The sequence below is a fragment of the Mixophyes fleayi genome, chromosome 3, assembly GCF_038048845.1.
Source record: "Mixophyes fleayi isolate aMixFle1 chromosome 3, aMixFle1.hap1, whole genome shotgun sequence".
NCBI lineage: Eukaryota > Metazoa > Chordata > Amphibia > Anura > Limnodynastidae > Mixophyes > Mixophyes fleayi.
In genome coordinates this window covers 120,634,166-120,652,751 of record NC_134404.1, presented here as the reverse complement: position 1 = coordinate 120,652,751, position 18,586 = coordinate 120,634,166, and the positions used below count along the sequence as shown (strand labels likewise).

Here is an 18,586-nt window from a genome sequence, read left to right as displayed (position 1 = left end):
AAAGCTCTGGACACATCTGTCAATGGATTTTATTGTGGAACTTCCTCTTGGTCATCTAGTCCCAACACCATCTGGGTGGTAGTAGATCGATTTAGTAAAATGTTCCATTTTATTTCTTTAGCTAAACTTCCTAATACTCAAAATCTTGCATCATTGTTTACCCAACACGTCTTCCAACTCCATGGTCTCCTTACAGATAATGTCTCAGATCGTGGCTAGCAATTTATTTCCCTGTTATGGAAGACCTTCTGCTCCCTCCTCAGGATTAACATCAGTCTCTTATGGGCATATCATCCCCAGTCCAACAGGCAGACTGAAAGGGTCAACCAATCCCTGGAATAATTTCTGCGGTTATATACCTCTGAATATCATGATAATTAGATGTTTTTGCTCCTGTGGGCTGAATTTGCATATAATAATTCTTGTCATTCCTCCACCCGCACCTCTCCTTCTTTGGCGATCTCGGTTTTCATCCCAGGTCTAATTCTTTGTGCTCTCTCATCCCTTCCGGAGATACACCCTGCTTCAGGTCTCCTTCTGGTCCAAATCCAGAACTTGCTTTTTCAAAGTGAGTCAAGAAGTCTGGCTCTCCACCCGCAACATTAATAAAGGGATTCCTGTAAGAAATTTGGTCACAGGTTTATTGGCCTTCAGGTTGAAGAATCCTTACACTCTGAGAATTCCAAATACTTTCCATTGCTTTCTTCTTAAGCCTGCATTCTCTTAAAGCAAGTTTAGACCTTGTTAACCACAGAGACCTCGCCCCATCAGGGTGGATGGATGTCAAGAGTTTGTGATGGAAAAACTTTTTGACGCCAAGAAAGGTCAAGGGCACGTCTATTTTCTGCATTGGAGGGGCTATGGTCCCGAGGAATTGTCCTTTATTCTGTTGAGGCATTTACATTCTGACAAGCTCATCAAGCAGTTCTTCAAGAAATTTCCTAGGAAACTGGGACGTCAGGGTTCCTTAACCCCTCCTTAATGGGGGATACTCTTGCGCGGCAACGGTTCATCTGTTTGTATTCAGGGCCGCGTCCCAGCTGTTATCCTGAAAGCCAGGACATCACTTCGCCTCTTTAATCACAGCTGTCACCAGGGCAACAGTTGGAATGCTCTGTTATTCACTACTGCAGTCCAGCCAATCTGACAGTCGGATGCATGCTAATTAATTAATAGTCTTCTGAGACTGATTGTAAGCTTCTGTGTCTCCACTTTATTGATCTCCCATCTGTGTATTTAAGGCAGGGAGGGCTTTGTCTCCCTGCTGGTTATAGCGTCCTGTGTGCCACACACTGTTGACCAGCTCCACTCCTGTGGATACTCTGCTTACTTACTTGATTCCTGATGCCTCCCTACTTAGGTGCCAGATCTTCAGATCTCCTTTCCTGCTAGGACATCTCCCCCACTGGCTCCTGTTTACTGCTTCCACCTCGCTATTTGTTAAAATCAACAACCATGCTGCAGATCGTTGCGCATCATCTCTGATTCTGCTCCAGAGCTTCCAGCTCATCAGGACCTCAGTGCTTCACCATCCTGCAGCCTGTTGCTTTCCTGTGTATTTCTGAATTACCTCTGCATTCAAGACGCTGCTGCCACTCTGCAGATTGTTGTGCATCTTCTCTGATCCTGCTCCAGGGCTTCCAGCTTATCAGGATCTCAGCGCTCTGGCATATCTGCATTGCCACCTTTATCTCCTGTCAACTCATTTAGTCTCGCTCATTTCCCCCCCTCCCTAGACGACCGCGACCTGCGGTTAGGGAGCAGCTAAGTCCATATCCCTTTGCTGGGATCCCTTTTGAAAACCTTTCTTGCATTATACTCCATGCCTCTCTGGGAGTAGTATCCACCTGAGCAGACTTTGAGGCCCATCCTGACTCCGTGACATTTAGATTTTTGCCCATTTTTTTAAACCTAAAGGAAATGGTACTAGATCTCAAGCTCTAAGCGAAGGGAGCAATTAAACAGAGAACAAATGTGAAGTGTACAGGGTCAGGGTGGCTTCCATCTACAGTCACTTGATGCAGAGTACCAAAATATTTGAGGAAGAGAACATGAAAGGCAAATTTAAGCATAAAAAATTCAGTTATTAGACATATATTATTCAGCACCACCATAATGTGTTTAGATATGAGTCACTGTAACATCAACAAATACACTGTAGGTAATGTTTTCATTGTATTCTGAGGCTTCATAGTTGTCACTTATGCTAAATGGGTGACTCTCTGTGTATTATCAAACTGTACAAACAGACATCAATAAATGTGTTTTCGTGTTTGGCACATTTTCAATTACCCTGAACTAGCTTAGTTTAAACAAACTAATGTAGATAAGCCTCTGCCTACTGACCTGGCCTCTGTAAAAGGGAAGACATGCAAGTGTTCAGTAGCAAACACAATGGACAGATTCGTACAAAATTCCATAATGACTTACGTTATCTATAGATTTTGTCTGTTTGGCCAGGCTCAGACCATTGTGAATTATTAAAACATTACAGGGTAGTTAAGTTATTGAGACAAATGAGCGCTTGGACATCCGTCACTAGTCGAACTAGATAATGTGTTGTTGTGTATTTACAAGGATAACAGGTTGTTGTTCTGTGACTGAGGTAATAGCAATATTCACTGTGTCATGTATTACTAAACATTAATATACAGACACACAGCAGACAGTGCACACACCACTATAGCCTTAGGCTCTTTGCAGAAATATCTACCTATTGGAATAAGGACTGGAATGACCATTGATCTTAGTTGTTCTGCTAAAGTTAGGCCATGTCTGCTGATTAAGTGTGCTTACAAACAATAGGGTGAATGTGAAGCACTGGCCCGGTGCCAGCCACTGTGCCTTCACACTATCAGAAAAGGGTAAGGCTTTCTTATATTTTAGAAAAATGCCCATAATCAGACCAGTACTGATTGGAAGTTACGATTCATGACCTTGGTGCATACCTTGAATGGAATAAACTAGTCCATTAGTTGCTTTAGAACCTGTGATTGGTGTAACATTATTGAGAGATCACACATTAAACTTATGAAATCAGCTTGGTTTGAAGTATTTCCATACGTAGCAAGGAACACTGTAGGTTGAACATCCTTTGGTAGACACCATTTACTCACACAAACCATGAGACACTGCAACTGGTGTAAAATATGTTTGCATTTTGAAGCCACAACCCAGTATGAGCAAATTTCAAAATCCACCTAATGTCTCTGCCATTCACATGACACAAATTTACATTATAACAAATTAAAAACCTGAATGGTTATGTACATTTGTGCAGACATTTTGAACTTTAGTCTCCTGTTCAAAACCATGTTTAAATAAAATACTTACCAATGTGATCACTATGTAGAAATTAATGTTATGCATGGCTGCTTTGTCATGTAGGACACCACTAAATAGTTATTTTGCAAAGACTGATATTTAGAGTTGACATTTGTGTGCTACATGACAAACAAACAGAATTGAAACTAGGTGCAAATTCAACAAATATATTTGCACATTGGCATTTGCACATGGTTTAGTCCAGCACACTTCAGTAATAAATGTCGGGACTAAGTTGGTAAAGGAATCAGGCCCTACTAGACAAACTTTGTAGGGACAATTTCCACATGGATTCAGTTTAAAAGTCCTATATTATGTCCGTAAGGGTTTAAACTAAACATGTACATGCAATACAGAGCCCAGGACAATGAAACCTTGCCTTGCACTACAGATAAGTTGGGAAGACACAATAAGGGGCAGACAGGTCTAAATATCTTGCTATTTGTCTGAAATGTGTACATTAAGCATCCATGATACTCACTCAGAAATTTTGTAGACTACTGTGACATTATACACTTGTCCCTGTGGAACAAACTATTGGAGTGTCCTCCTGGATTTTCAGTACTCACGTGTGTACCTTGGAGGTTTGGGCTATTGGCTTGTTGTGGGTGAATGCTTGGGTATGTGTATTATTTCACTTCTCACAATCTTTGACACAAATAGACATAGGATGACAGGTTGGCACTAAGTTGGCTGACCATTTTACACATAAATGTCTTGTAAGACACTTTGCAAACATTTTATGAACGAATGTAGACTCAGTGTTCTGAGATAACAATGTCATGAGACTGGGAAAAATGTCTGATTTTTTTACATCAAGAAATGGAAAGTAGATGGGCTAGGGTCTGGGCAGGGAGAAAGGCAAGAGACTGGGCAAGGAGGGGGGAGGCAACAGACTGGGCAGTGAGGGGGAAGTCAACAGACTGGGCAGGGAGTGTGGAGGAGACAGACTGGGCAAAGAGGGTGGAGGCAACAGACTGTGCAGGAAAGGTGGAGGCAACAGACTGGGCAGGCAGGGTGGATGCAACAGACTGGGCAGGGAGGGTGGAGGCAACAGACTGGGCAAGGAGAGCGGAGGCAACAGACTGGGCATAGAGGGGGGAGGCATCAGACTGGGCATGGAGGGGGGAGGCAAAAGACAACTGGTTTTGGGGGGTGTGGAATGGATCAGCTGAAAAGGGGAAGGTAATGTGCTGGAGGTGCGTTGGGAGTGGGCATGCAAGAGATCACCCAGGAGTGTTGCAATATGAGTAAAGGTGGAATTGAGAGTAGCCATTTGGATGGTGATTGTGCTAATGAAAGTGGTAAGTTGGTGCTTCATGCGGGGTAGAGTGCTTGCTATTTGTACAACATGAGTGTTCAGTGATTCGGTGATGGCTTCAAATGGATGAGATGAAAGTGAGAGTGACTGCACCCTCGAGAGTTCAGCCTGCTCCCACTGAGGCTCCTCCACATCACGGGCAGCTTCCTCCTCCACCTCCCCAGCAGCCCGGTCTTTACGTTCTGTATATAGAGAAAAAGAGAAGAGAAGATATTAAATCCAAACTTTTACACTAAAGGTTACCTTTTTAAACATTCGGCCACAAGCCTGATGTAGCATTTTACAAGATTAAGATTTCAGGGAATTTGCAAACAAACAGCCCTTGCCAGTCCCGAAAATCAGGCATAGGCATGTATTTTGATAGCATCTTGCAATGGGCCGACACATTAATACAATTTCTATTCAGTGTGTACATTTCATTTGCTAGTATGTGATAGACAAACACATTTTGACAGTAACGTTTGACAGAAGACACATCCTGAGAGTTGTCACATGTGCGGATACAGAACACAAACATTCACATACATTAAAAAATTATGATCATCATCTACCTAGGGGAGAGAGCTCTCCTATTTGTGCTGGGCTCGAGCCAGTGTCTATGTCGCCCACGCCTTCTATTTCACACATTGAAATGGCAACACTTGCACGCTCCTCAATTGGTGTTAATGTGTCCTCCAGGGGAGGGCCCCCGCCTGTCCCTTGGGCATGGTGATGTGCCTTACGAATTTTACGTTTGAGCCTTAGTTTATAGTCAGACCATCTGTGGAAATGAAAAAGAATATGCAGTTCAATGGCAAAATAGTACTAAACATGCAACTGCATAGAGTCCTTTTGCAATTAGCACACCAAATAACAAAAACAATACACAGTGAAATGTGTGTGGCTTTTCATGCGTGGATAATATATAACATTGAACATGTTTTTGTATAAAAGTACCATGGTAATTTTGTAGTATAACTAAGGCCTTGCTAGAGACTTATACAGACACAAGGATGTGTTAAGCTCACAGACATCTAAATATTAATATGTTTTGAGTCATCTAAACAAAAGAGTGCTTTTGAATAAACATTGGAATTGTACTGTTTCTGCACTTCTGCAGGTTTACACTGGCATTGCGAGACCACATTTATTTTGCTGGTTATTTCGGCCCATTTCAGGGCTCTATGATAACCAGTTATCGCTTGTTCACCAGAATGAAATGCAGCAATCACTTCTTCCACCATTATTGCGATGTCAGTGTCTGAAAAATTTAAGCGCCGCCGTTTGGGCACCGCTGGCGGGCCTGAGCTGCTGGGTCAGCCTTCTTCGACATTTTACTATATAAAAGAAATGGAGGGTGTTTAATTGCAAAGCAAAGAGTCAGGTGCAATTATACATTGTAGGCCAACCCACCCCCTTAAAGAATGCATTTGTCAGACTCCAACCTGGTTATCCAGCACATGCACCTTCTTCTAAACAAGCTTGTTCTTTCTATATATACACACATAACAGTCACTACTCAAACTGACACCAAAAATTAGTTTGGCAAATTAACTGAATTATAGTTTTGCAAATACTACCACTAGTCACTGTTGACTTCATTACATTGTTATTTACGTTGACAACACAGTTAACTCATCTATCTTCCATTCCAAAATCAAAACAGGAACAAAAAAATGTTATTTAAAATGTAAGGTAAAGGAAAAATAAATGCATAAAGAGGATTAGGTGTATACAATATATAGTCCTTTTTGTTTTTAATAAAAAAAAAAGTGCCTAGATACATTTGCAGTAATCTGACCAACAATGCTATAATCTACTTAATAGTGGGTTTTGTGGGGAGAAAGCCATTAGCAGAGTGTTGCAGTAAATTAGATACTTTGCCTGTACATTTGGAGGGCAAGGCCACTCCTAGAAAGTTGCATGCACAGTACAAGGTTGGGCCCTATTCTTAAGCAAGCATGTTGTATCTATTGCAACATATCACATCAAATAGCACTTACTGTCAAATTTATGGTTCCAAATTCTGGGTTAATATTCCAAAATTCAAATGACACAAAAATTGCACAACACCATAGCCTGTCACGGCAAATAGCACATGAGCAAGAATGAAATAAGAGTCCAGGGGGGAAATGTATGAATCTCCGGATTCTTCATCTCCGGCGTGTTCAGCCTCTTCAGCGCTTAAATTTAAAGCGGCGCTGCATTGTAAAGGGAAGTTTCCCTTTACAATGCAGCGCCGCTTTACATTTAAGCGCTGAAGAGGCTGAACACGCCGGAGATGAAGAATCCGGAGATTCATACATTTACCCCCAGGTAGGTTTAAATGTATGATTTCATTAATAGGCCAGGTGTACAGAGTGTACACTCTCTTCCTAATTGCAGAGCACAGAGTACTCGTGTCACCTGCGACGGGCGCAATGTTTTTGGATGGCGAGGCAACCATTACAGACACAGGTGTCTGAAATATCCGCGTAAGACGTGAGCGCGCCCATACGTGCTCAGAGAACCAATCAGAGCATAGAGTACTGCAGAGTTAGCTTCCAGGAGAAGAATGAGGTCTGCAGTGTTTGCCCGACGTGAGCTGAGGGTTCTAACCGAGGGCATGGACAGCATTCCCTTTGGCAGATACATCAGCAATGAGAGGAAGCTGCAGGCATATAGTAGGGTTCGAAGATATCTCAGGCTGCGGTTCAATAGGCGCAGGTCTATAATCCAGCTCCAGAGGTGCTGGAACGACCTCCGGCGACATCAGCCCCAGCTGCTCCTGGAGCTACGGGAGGAGATCGTAAGAAGTGAGTTCTCTATTAATTGCAGAAAACGTGTGTAAACATATATTTTTGGTATATGTATCCAAATATGTTCACCCAAATCACCTGACATGTCCTACCACTACATATCAATCTTCTTCCACAGTGAAAAGGTCATTCCCCTTCCAATGCACCCAACCTGCTTTGGCTCCTGTCTCGTAAATTTGGCTAATGAACATTTACTTTCCTAAATGATTTATTGAGAAACTTCAGAACATTAATGAAGGTTTTTAAATCGAGCTCTCCAACTCTTGACTACAGTGCTGTGACTTGATGACCTTAGCTTGAAAATCATTCAAACATTATAGTGGCAGATGTGTTTTTAATATTGTCAAAACATTTGAAAGGCAGCTTGGAAAACAAAGTCCGTAACTCCTTTTCAGAGATTTGCAAGGTCCCATAAGGTGCAACTGGCTATTTGTAATGTGAGGGAGTCCCAACAAAGGACGACTTCAAAAGTATTGTCATCATCCACAGTATTTGATATCCCTTCACTAATTAAGTGGCGCTGTACAGAGAGAACTCATTCACATCAGTAACTGCCCCATTGTAGCTTACAGACTAAAATTCCCTACCATATCCACACAGACTACTGGCAATTTTTAATTTTTGCTAATTCAACGGATAGTAGTATGTTTTGGGAGTGTTGTAGTCAACACATGCAACTATGGAGCAAACATGCAAACTCCACACAGATAAGGCCATTGTCGGGACTCAAACTCCTGACCCCAGTGCTGTGAGACCAAAGTGCTAACCACTAGGCCACTGAGATATTCCACATCCTTACAGCAACAATCATTTGTTACAGGTCATATGAAGTGTTTGTGTCTATCATGTTTATTTTATTTCTTTTGTAGCTATAAATATTTGTCTGTGCTGGCAATGAGAAGTTTATTTCTATTGTCTAATCACAAGATTATTGTACTACTATCGTATATTAAGCTGTTGATTCTTTGAAGAATATCCAGTTAATTTTTGGCTTGTTTCAAACAGACCGGGCACGTTGGGAGCGGCGGCAATGCCGACAGCCGCTGGTGGAGGAGGAGGAGGATGATGAGGAGGAAGAGGAGCAGCTGCAGCAGGTGCCAGTCTGGGCCGAGGGGGATGGAGACGCAAATTCCGAGGACGAAGCCGACACAGAGACAGAGGTGGAGGAGCAGGGCGAGGGCCAGGGCCAGGCAGAGGAGGAGTCAGACGACAATTCTGAGGTCAAGTCCCAACCTGAGCCCCAGTCCTCCACCTCTGGTGAGGCTGAGTAGGAGTTGAAGGTGGCGGAGGCGGAGCCAGACCCTGAGGTCCAGCTGGACCAGGAAGCCTACGGGCAGCTGGTGGTGCCTCAAGTTGGTGAGGCATTAGGAGATAGTAAGTATTTACATTAAAGGGTTTTCAGATTTTGATAACATTGCAATGTCCATTAATCTTGTAAATAATCCCTGCTGTCACACATGTTGATTAAAAGTCACAGGTTTCAATCATAATGACCATCCAAATGTGAGTTTGTGTAAACAAGAAAACAAAAGTCAGAGCCATCTTAACACATGGGCACGCAGGGCAGGGGCCACACGAGCAGAGGGGCAGGCAATAAAGAGAGCTAAAGGTTTGTTTGAACAATTGATTAATAATAAAAAAATTGCTAGTAATGTGGTACTGTGCCACCTCTTTCTGTATGATGGAATGGAAAATCTTGCTTTACCAAATCAAGGATCATGTTATATTAGACAAACATTTATATATTAATGTCTGCTCCTTTTCATCATCATCATCATCATCACCATTTATTTATATAGCGCCACTGATTCCGCAGCGCTGTACAGAGAACTCATTCACATCAGTCCCTGCCCCATTGGAGCTTACAGTCTAAATTCCCTAACATACACATTTTAGTGGTAAAAAAATGAATTTGTTGGAGGTACCAATAATGATGATCTGAATTTTCGATACAATTTTGGATTAATTCCTGTGAGTGATTGTGTAGGTAGGGCCCCAGTGTACTGCTTTGGCCTGGGGCCTATAATGCTGTTAAGACGACCCTGTCCACGGCCCTCTCCCCAGGGCACATCATAATTTTGTACATCTTCAAAAATGCCACACCAAAGCCTTATCAACGTCTAATGTGCGGTCAAATGCATTTGGAGCCAGAGGCCTAACAGTTTAAAGTAATGTAAAACTACACATCTGTAGTAATTCCTGTCTGTTTGACAAAATAGGTTTGCATGTATTTTTTTTTTATTTATTTCTTTCAGCACACATGACAAGCTGGCAATTGCCCCCCCCCCCCCAACATTGACCGAAATGAGGGCAAAAATGTCCAACTTTCTGCAAAAAATAACAAAACTACACAAAAAAGAAAAATGGCCTACTGGTCTACACTGTCTGCATATTTATTTGTTTTTTCGTTATGTTATTTTAATGTAAATAGTTTCATTACAAAGTGTAAATATGTTTGTATATTTGAATAGATTTATAATTATATAAGTTAGAAAAAAAGATTCATTGGTGTGTGCTTTTATGAATCTAATTACCCAACATGTGGGTCTGAGGACAAAAGAGAATGTATATAATAACTCAAAAAGAGTAACATTTAAGGAAGATGGTTTGTTTAGAACTCCATCATCATTTCTATAGCAGAAAAGGTTTGCATTTGCTCTTTGCATGTCATCAAAAAGGAACATGTGCCCTCCAGCAACAATCCACCCCTCTAAGAGGTAGGCCATCTGTAATTAATTTTAAGAGGTATATCGCAAATGCCCTAGCTAATAAACTAGTTCCCCAAATCATGTTCCATTGTAGTGATGGTCCAAGGTTAACTTCAAGTGTCAGAAAAAGCCAATCACACATTGAAGAGAATATCCAAACTGTACACAGATGAGTCCATGTTTGGTATTTGAACTCATGCCCTCAGTGGTGTTAGGCAGAAGTGCAACCGATGGAAACCACCATGCTACTCAACTGTGGTGAGCCAGGGGCGAACGCAGGATTTAGAAGGGGGGGTTTCCGCCGCCCCCCCGGAAAAAAAAAATATTGTAATATTCGGCGAGTCTGAATTCTACAGCAGCCGCAGCGCTGTCAAGCAGCATCCGCGGCAGTGCTGTATTATACTACAGCTGTACAGTTCCGTTGGTTTGCGGAGGGGAGGGGTTTCTGGAGAACCAGAAACCCCCCCTGCCCTGTGTGCGCCACTGTGAGCGTTCTGTTTGGGTAAAGCTGAGTACATCACATAACCTGTCAGCCGTAGATCCAGATAAAACTAGTGTTGCAGTCAATGTGACATTTAACTTCAGGGAGCCTGTCCCCTCCAAATCCACCCTCTCTCTTCCCCCTCTTAGGCCATTCGTAGTAATAAATGTCAGCATGTGCATAATAATGTGCATGTGAACTGTGGTCCATGCCACTTTATGAAAGTTCAAACATTGACATTGTCAGCCATGAAAAAAGGAACTTGCCATAATAAAGTTGCATTAGAGTGGTAGATACATGTTAAATATGAGGGCAGATTTGACAGTGTGATCAAGCGTATAGGACAAATTTAAAAAAAAAAAAAAATTGGGATTAGTTCCTGAGGTGTTTGTTAGATGAATGATTGCAGTCCACAATCTGCACACAAATGTTATGGGTATTCTTGGTATTTGAACTCATGCCTGCAGTTTTGTGAGTCCAAAGTGCTAACCACTGAGCTACCTGTGAGATTATTATTTTCTGTGTAATTTGTCTGAATAATGAAGAGTATTATTAACTATCAGTTTCCTGTGTAGCACGCATACTGTACTGTTGCTCTTCTCCCTGTTTTTATCAAATATCAGTTTGTGTTAGTGGTCAGATATCCTACTTTCCAAAAAGGCAGTCATGAGTTCTAATCCAGACACACCCCCTTCATCTGTGTGGAGGTTGTATGTACTCTACTATGTTGTGTGTGTGTCCCTTATGGAAGAGTATGCTATGCATTTTTCATAACGACCCAGATGGAATTATACAACTACATACATTTCCATTCTTTATTCATTTTATTTTATTCTAGCGATGTGCATACATTTTGCGTATTATACGACAACTTGAAGTCCAAAACATACAGAACCTCTTAGGGAAAAGTGTGGATTACGCTAATTAATAGCAAAGGACAAACATTGTTAAAAGTGTACCACGTCTGTTAAATTTGGCAATGAATAATTAGTTCAGAGCTATATTATTAAAATACCCACAGGGATTGTGTTTTGATATGTGTAAACAAATTTGTCGGACCTCCCACATTGGGCATGACGTATACATTGCTAAGCTTAACGTCAATTGCTTGGGATCCGTTGCTTGTGCTTCTACCTTTTCTAAAGAACCGCAAATGGGTGTGTTTTTCGAGTTTGAAATTCTTATTTCTCTCGCATAAGTGTCTGTGTCTCTTAGAGTGCGCTACGCACCGTACGATGCGGACAGATACGTTTCCGTACCTTGAGGAATCAGGCCCTTGAAGTATTCCATTTAAAAATATTAAAAAGCTGCCACAAAAAGAGTTGGGCACTTCATCTATAAATAATAAGATCGTTTATAAAAGCTGGTGCTATTTTAAAATGATATATTATCAAAATGGCACTTTCAATTATTTTCTGATGTCATTTTGTAATTTTTTTTGGCTGACATGAAATCAGAAGTTTCCAGCTAGTAATCATTTGGAATAGAAACCTTGTGGATTCTTGCCAATTACTCCATCGATTTGACAGTTCGGTTGACCTGTCTTGACAAAGAAACTCTGCAACATCTTTAAATATTTAATAAACATAACTTTTACATAATGAATCAGTGTATGGAGTCTGACTATGTTCATTATGGATCTAATAGTGAATGCTATTTTAGTTGCTATTAGATACAGCTGTATTAAAACATGTGAAATCTGGATTTTCATGTGCAACAGGTCTCCCTTGTCTCTATAACTGTCTCAGACCATTAATTGCATGCACATATTTGTTACTCCTGTGTCTAGGGAAACAGATAAATATATTCCAGGGTAAGTTTGTTTTTAAAATGGTTACAAGTATATAAAAGTAGCTGTAGAAGGAATTAAGTAAAAGTGTATTTTTATGATTTTGCACATTTATCACTAATGCCATATTGGAAGAGTGATAAATATATAGATAGATAGATAGATAGATCTATATTCCAATGTGTAAGACTTATATCTTCCAAATAACAGTGCAAATTCAAATTGCCTTTCTTCAAGACTTGGGAACAGGATCTCTGAAAGGAAAGGAGTCTTGCATCTATCAGGAAAAACTCTGGGAGAATTTGTGGGAATGACAGATAAGCATTTTATGCCAAATCAATTATGTTTTGGATGTGTTTTTTTATATATTAAAGTTTGTTTATACATATTACACTATTAGCACTTTCTCATCTCTCATCTCTTCCTCATCTCATATATGACCCCAACAGCATTGACTTTACAGTATATGAATAGGAGGGCAACTGAGGAGAAAAGAGAAAGAGGGGACCAAATGGCAGATCAGAGAGTCTGACACTCAATATATAAGCACATTTATATTTAGCATTTGTATGTGCGTATACCTATTTCAATAAATTAAAACATTATCAAGAAATTAAGTCATCATTGGGCGCCCTCTTTTGCTTTTTTTTACCCTATAAGGAGGCTGCGGTCCTCGCAAGAAAAGATGGTGGCTTTTATAAGAAAGATAATCCTTGGGCCTTTGGACGTTCTGATGAACTTTTATTGACTGGACATCTACATATACGATTTCCGAGCACCCATTAACTTTATTTCTATTTAGCACAAAAGTTATGAAAAAGACATTGGCAATAATTACACTTTCCATTCATGTAGGAATGATAACATTTTATGTATGATGTTGGTTACACATACTATGGTGCAACACATTTGCATTAAGTAAAAAGTCCTTTTTGGTTTTTGAACTGTAGCTGTAGAAGTCCTTCTCTTCTTTTTCTAGGCCCCATGATTCCCATTTGTCCCATTTTTTCCATTTGACATAACTTCATCAAATTCAAATGCAGGATTAGTGTAGACTTTAGAGCTATCATTGTCCACCTTACTTTCTCCATATACTGTGGTTTCAAGAGGTGGCCATTGAGTGTCCTCTTCCAAAATTGTCCTTAATTTTTTATAGTTACTGCCAGGTTTTAATTTCAGACATTTTTTCAAAGCCAACCACAGAGCTCTGTTATCCAGGATAAATTCCTGAAAAAAAGATAATGTAATCTGAAACAGTAGGTCATTAAAGTAAACTAGATAATACACTTATGTATAAATGTCTAAATTATTAGTGGATTAGCAAAATTACATCCTGTAGTCCCTGCTTTCCACAATGTAGGGTTGTAAGATTTTTCATTGCTGTTTTTGTTCCTATAATTGTACATACTGCAAGATACCACTTCACTTGTCCTGAAAGTACAGTATAGGTTAACGTGTATCAAAGAGTATCTATTCAATTGTGCACAACAGGAATGAATAGTCATGTTGGGTTGTATAGTGAGCATTTACCTGTGTATTTTCTGCCTAATAGTGGATATCATGTTTAGGGATCCACTCCTTTTAAGCTAATAAATATAAAACTAAGTGTGACGAAAGTGGAATACCGGGCAATACTAATAAATGTAGGGGAAAATGCCAGTGGCACTTCCCCACAGTTTTTTAGTATTGCCATTTAGTTTATGTATTGTTAATGTTTCATGTTGGATATGTGTAATCCCAAAAGAAGCTTGTCAATCCTGGGGTACATTGTTCTAGCCAAAACTGATCTGAGTACACACACTAAGTATTTGTGCTGTGGGCTAATATGGCCTTTACCATAAGGACTGGTCAGCTGGGTTGGGGCAAGGATAGGGGACCTAAGAGAGCCTTCAGCCACAGGACTAACTGAGGTTTATGGTTCCCGCTGGACTGTTGGATATTGGAATCCCATAGACATCAAGGAGAATTGAGATGTGCTCTCTTTAACAATGTAGATGTGGTTGAGTCCATGCTGTGGTGTGGTGTGGTGTGTGCCCACAAAAAGTGGGATGACACTAGACAAGGCCACTACCTTGCTGACAGGATGAAGTATGATTGTGCCCCAGGGATTGGCTATATTGTGTATGTATAAAACTGGTTCTGTTCCCCTCTATTACTACTGTTTCCTGATTGTTGCGTGAATTTTAACGATTCTTGAAAGAGCCATCTACTCCCATTATATATTTTGCCTGGTTTGACAACTAAAATAATAAAACTTGAAAAATCATTGCTCTGAACATTTCTTTTGTCCACATTAATACTGACCTCCACCACAAATGATACAACAAGACATATAACCAACATCACTAACATATGGATCCTCCAGCTGGTTGGTGTGCAGACAAGCTAGGAGAGAAAAACATTCCCTTATTAATGTGATGTAAACAGGTTTTTTACACACACACTTCATTTCATTAAGTCAATCATCTATTACTTTGTCTTAAAAATGCTTACCTCCAAAACAACGTACATATTCTTGAAATCAGCAAATATGAAGAACAGGGTGAGGGCAAATTCTACTATTAGCGTAATCACAAATATGTCTATAAAAAAGGAATAATGGGTGTCAAATCTGAATTATATAAAACAATTGTGATAGAGGAAAAAGAGAGAAAATAATATCCCTAGTCCCAGAAATGGTGAGAAATAAAAACATTAAACAATAGTCAAAAATCACTATAGTAAAAAAAAAAAAACTGCTTCACACAGAAAATGAATAAACCATCTCAGAGCCAAAATCACTTTACTACTGAAACAACATACTTAACTTGAGATGTTGAGCAATTTAATAGACACATAACACTTCCTATTAGTAGATGGACATTGCACTCAATCCTACCCTAAGATAACTGAAAACAGAAGACAACAGCTTGCATTATTAATGTTAGCTATTTGGTCAGAGTATGGAAACATTTCTAAATATTTTTGCGAATGCTACTTGTTACTATTTATTTATATAGTGCAACTGTTTGGAGGAACCTTGGTTGGGACAAGTGCGACAGCTCCTTCCCTTACAACTGGACTACACCTTGGTTTTACCTGGATGTTGGACAATTTGTGAGGGAGCACCATCTGGAGGGACTTAAACCAGACTTGTGGAAGCCTAAAAACTATCCGCAAGATCATCAGAGTGAAGGACGCTATGGAGTCTGTTCCAGGGCTCCTGTGGCTACGGCCAAACATGTTTGGGAGAATGTGGCCTCTAAGAGGTTGACTAATAGACACAAGAACATTGCATGGATGGCTATCCAGGGGGGTCTGCCTCTCAGGACATTCATGCACTCCCGGAACCTGTGCAGATATGTTCACTGCCCCTTTTGTATTACCAGAAGGGAGACTGCTCAGCATTTCTTTTGGGACTGCCCCACTGCACAGGCATTGTTGGATGCCCTGGAACATGAACTTAAGGACAATGTGCCCAGGACTTGCCTTTCATACCATTCGGTATTTTATGGATTATTTCCTTGGACACACACCGTTGGGGCAATCCAGGAGGCCTGGCGCCTTATGAACTGTTTTAAGGATGCTATGTGGCTTGCCAGGAATCACCTCATCTTGAAGCGGGAGAAGATGACCATCCAGGACTGTCGCAGGCTGATCCACAGACTGCTAAGAGACTATAACACCCTTGACAGTCCTGAGGAAGATGAAGACGGCGATTGATTATTATTGATTGTTGTCTCCCTCTACTCCTTCTCCCCACTGTGTCTATTTTCAATAAAAAACTTTGGTTTGTGCTCCCCCCCTTCCCCCCCTCCAACCCATACCCCCTTCACAGCTTGAAGTTTTATTGAATGTAATGTCTATTTATGCACCCTTCCCTTTGTGTCTGTCCTCAATAAAAACTTTTTGCTCGTGACTCCCCCACCCTACCCCTCTCACCTACCTCCCCCTCACATCCAATGTTATTTTGTTGTACTGTGATATTGGTTAAAGTTTGAATGGTTAGTGCAGTACTGTGTACACTTGAATGAAACGCATGACCTGTGTTTTTTGTACTTTATACAAATAAAGCTACTTTTTCAATCAAAAAATCAGTACTCTAACCCCGGTGTAGGGTTTTTGTTTTTTCTCTACTCTGTCTCTCTACACAGATCCAGGTGCGTGTGGATGGATTTCAGTGAAACTTTACCTGCATTCTACACAGGTTGGGACAATTGATTCATCAAATCTCATTATCCAGTTATAGTTTTTCCGTTTATCCTGTGTTCACAATTGCAAGTGGATGTGCACACAGAGCTGTGCGTAGCATCTCAAGAGCCAGTCTCTCTATCACTGCTAAAACACCACTTCTCTATATGATGCTGGACATTTTAAATCTATTTGACTCTGATTCTCCACTTTAACATGTACACCAGGCATTAGGACTGTGTTATCAATATTGTTATGTATGGTCACTTTATTATACCCATATATACAGTTTGTCTGTATTTTAAACTATTTTATTGCATGTTAAATTTAGAGATGAGCGCACTCAGATTTCCTGAATCCGAGCCCACCCGAATGTTGCTGATCCGAGTCGGATCTGAGACAGATCCGGGTATTGGCGCCAAATGAAAACTTGAAACCGAGGCTCGGAGTCATAATCCCGCTGTTGGATCTCGCGATACTTGGAACCTATAAATTCCTCGCTATTCGCCGCCATCTTCACTCGGGCATTGATCAGGGTAGAGGGAGGGTGAGTTAGGTGGTCCTCTGTCCTGGTAGATCTCGTGCTGTGCTGCTTAGTTCTGTGCTGTGCTGTTTAGTTTTGTGCTGTGCTGTGCTGTGTTCTGCAGTATCAGTCCAGTGGTGCTGTGTGCTGTGCTCTGTCAATTTTGAGTTCAGTGGTGCAGCTGGGTCCTGTGCTGTGTCCTGTTCAGTCCAGTGGTGCTGTGTCCTGTGCTCTGTGCTTCTAAGGGCATAGTTATTTCCCCATTATTCCCAAGTGTTTAAAAAATTAAAAAAAAGTTATAAAAATTAAAAAAAAATACAAAAAAAAAAAGTAAAAAAAAATTAATTACAACAAAATTTGCAAAACCAATCCTGCAGTATAAGCCCATTGGTACTGCAATATTACCAAGTTCGCTGATTCAGCAGTATAAGTCCAGTGGTACTGCTTTTACAAAGTTCACTGATTCAGCAGTATAAGTCCAGTGGTACTGATATATTACAAAGTTCACTGATTCAGCAGTATAAGTCCAGTGGTACTGCTATTACAAAGTTCACTGATTCAGCAGTATAAGTCCAGTGGTACTGATATATTACAAAGTTCACTGATTCAGCAGTATAAGTCCAGTGGTACTGCTATTACAAAGTTCACAGATTCAGCAGTATAAGTCCAGTGGTACTGCTATTACAAAGTTCACTGATTCAGCAGTATAAGTCCAGTGGTACTGCTATTACAAAGTTCACTGATGCAGCAGTATAAGTTCAGTGGTACTGATATATTACAAAGTTCACTGATTCAGCAGTATAAGTCCAGTGGTACTGCTATTACAAAGTTCACTGATTCAGCAGTATAAGTCCAGTGGTACTGCTATTACAAAGTTCACTGATTCAGCAGTATAAGTCCAGTGGTACTGCTATTACAAAGTTCACTGATTCAGCAGTATAAGTCCAGTGGTACTGCTATTACAAAGTTCACTGATTCAGCAGTGTTTAAGTCCAGTGGTACTGCTATTACAAAGTTCACTGATTCAGCAGTATAAGTCCAGTGGTACTGATATATTACAAAGTTCACTGATTCAGCAGTATAAGTCCAGTGGTACTCTCCTATGCCGCATATAATTTTTAAAGGCTTTGCTGAGTGTGTGTGGCTTAGGGGTATGCTCTCTTGTGCTACATATAATGGAAAACCAAAATTTGGAGTATAAAGTAGGGAAAGATCAAGAACCACTTCCTCCTAATGCTGAAGCTGCTGGCACTAGTCATGACATAGACGATGAAATGCCATCAACGTTGTCTGGCAAGCCCGATGCCCAATCTCCTAGTACAGGGCATGTAAAATCCAAAAAGCCCAAGTTCTCAAAAAAAACGTAAAGTTGGCAATATGCCATTTACGACACGTAGTGGCAAGGAACGGCTTAGGCCCTGGCCCGTGTTCATGACTAGTGGTCCAGCTTCACCCAAGGATCTAAGCCCTCCTCCTCCCCCCCCCACAAAAAA

At 40.7% G+C, this 18,586-nt stretch overlaps 1 protein-coding gene across 4 annotated transcripts in view; it reads right to left on the bottom strand.

Moving 5' to 3' along the window:
* Window positions 1-13,120: 13,120 nt before the first annotated feature.
* Window positions 13,121-18,586, bottom strand: part of LOC142143972 (putative cation-transporting ATPase 13A4) — a 104,260-nt gene continuing 98,794 nt past the window's right edge. For all 4 annotated transcript variants that reach the window (XM_075202270.1, XM_075202271.1, XM_075202272.1 and 1 more), the window contains exons 28-30: window positions 14,894-14,982; window positions 14,705-14,785; window positions 13,121-13,627 (exon numbers count right to left, since the gene is read on the bottom strand). In XM_075202270.1, the coding sequence (XP_075058371.1) occupies window positions 13,376-13,627; window positions 14,705-14,785; window positions 14,894-14,982 (422 nt within the window). In that variant the 3' untranslated portion in view covers window positions 13,121-13,375. The remainder of the gene's footprint in view (window positions 13,628-14,704; window positions 14,786-14,893; window positions 14,983-18,586) is intronic.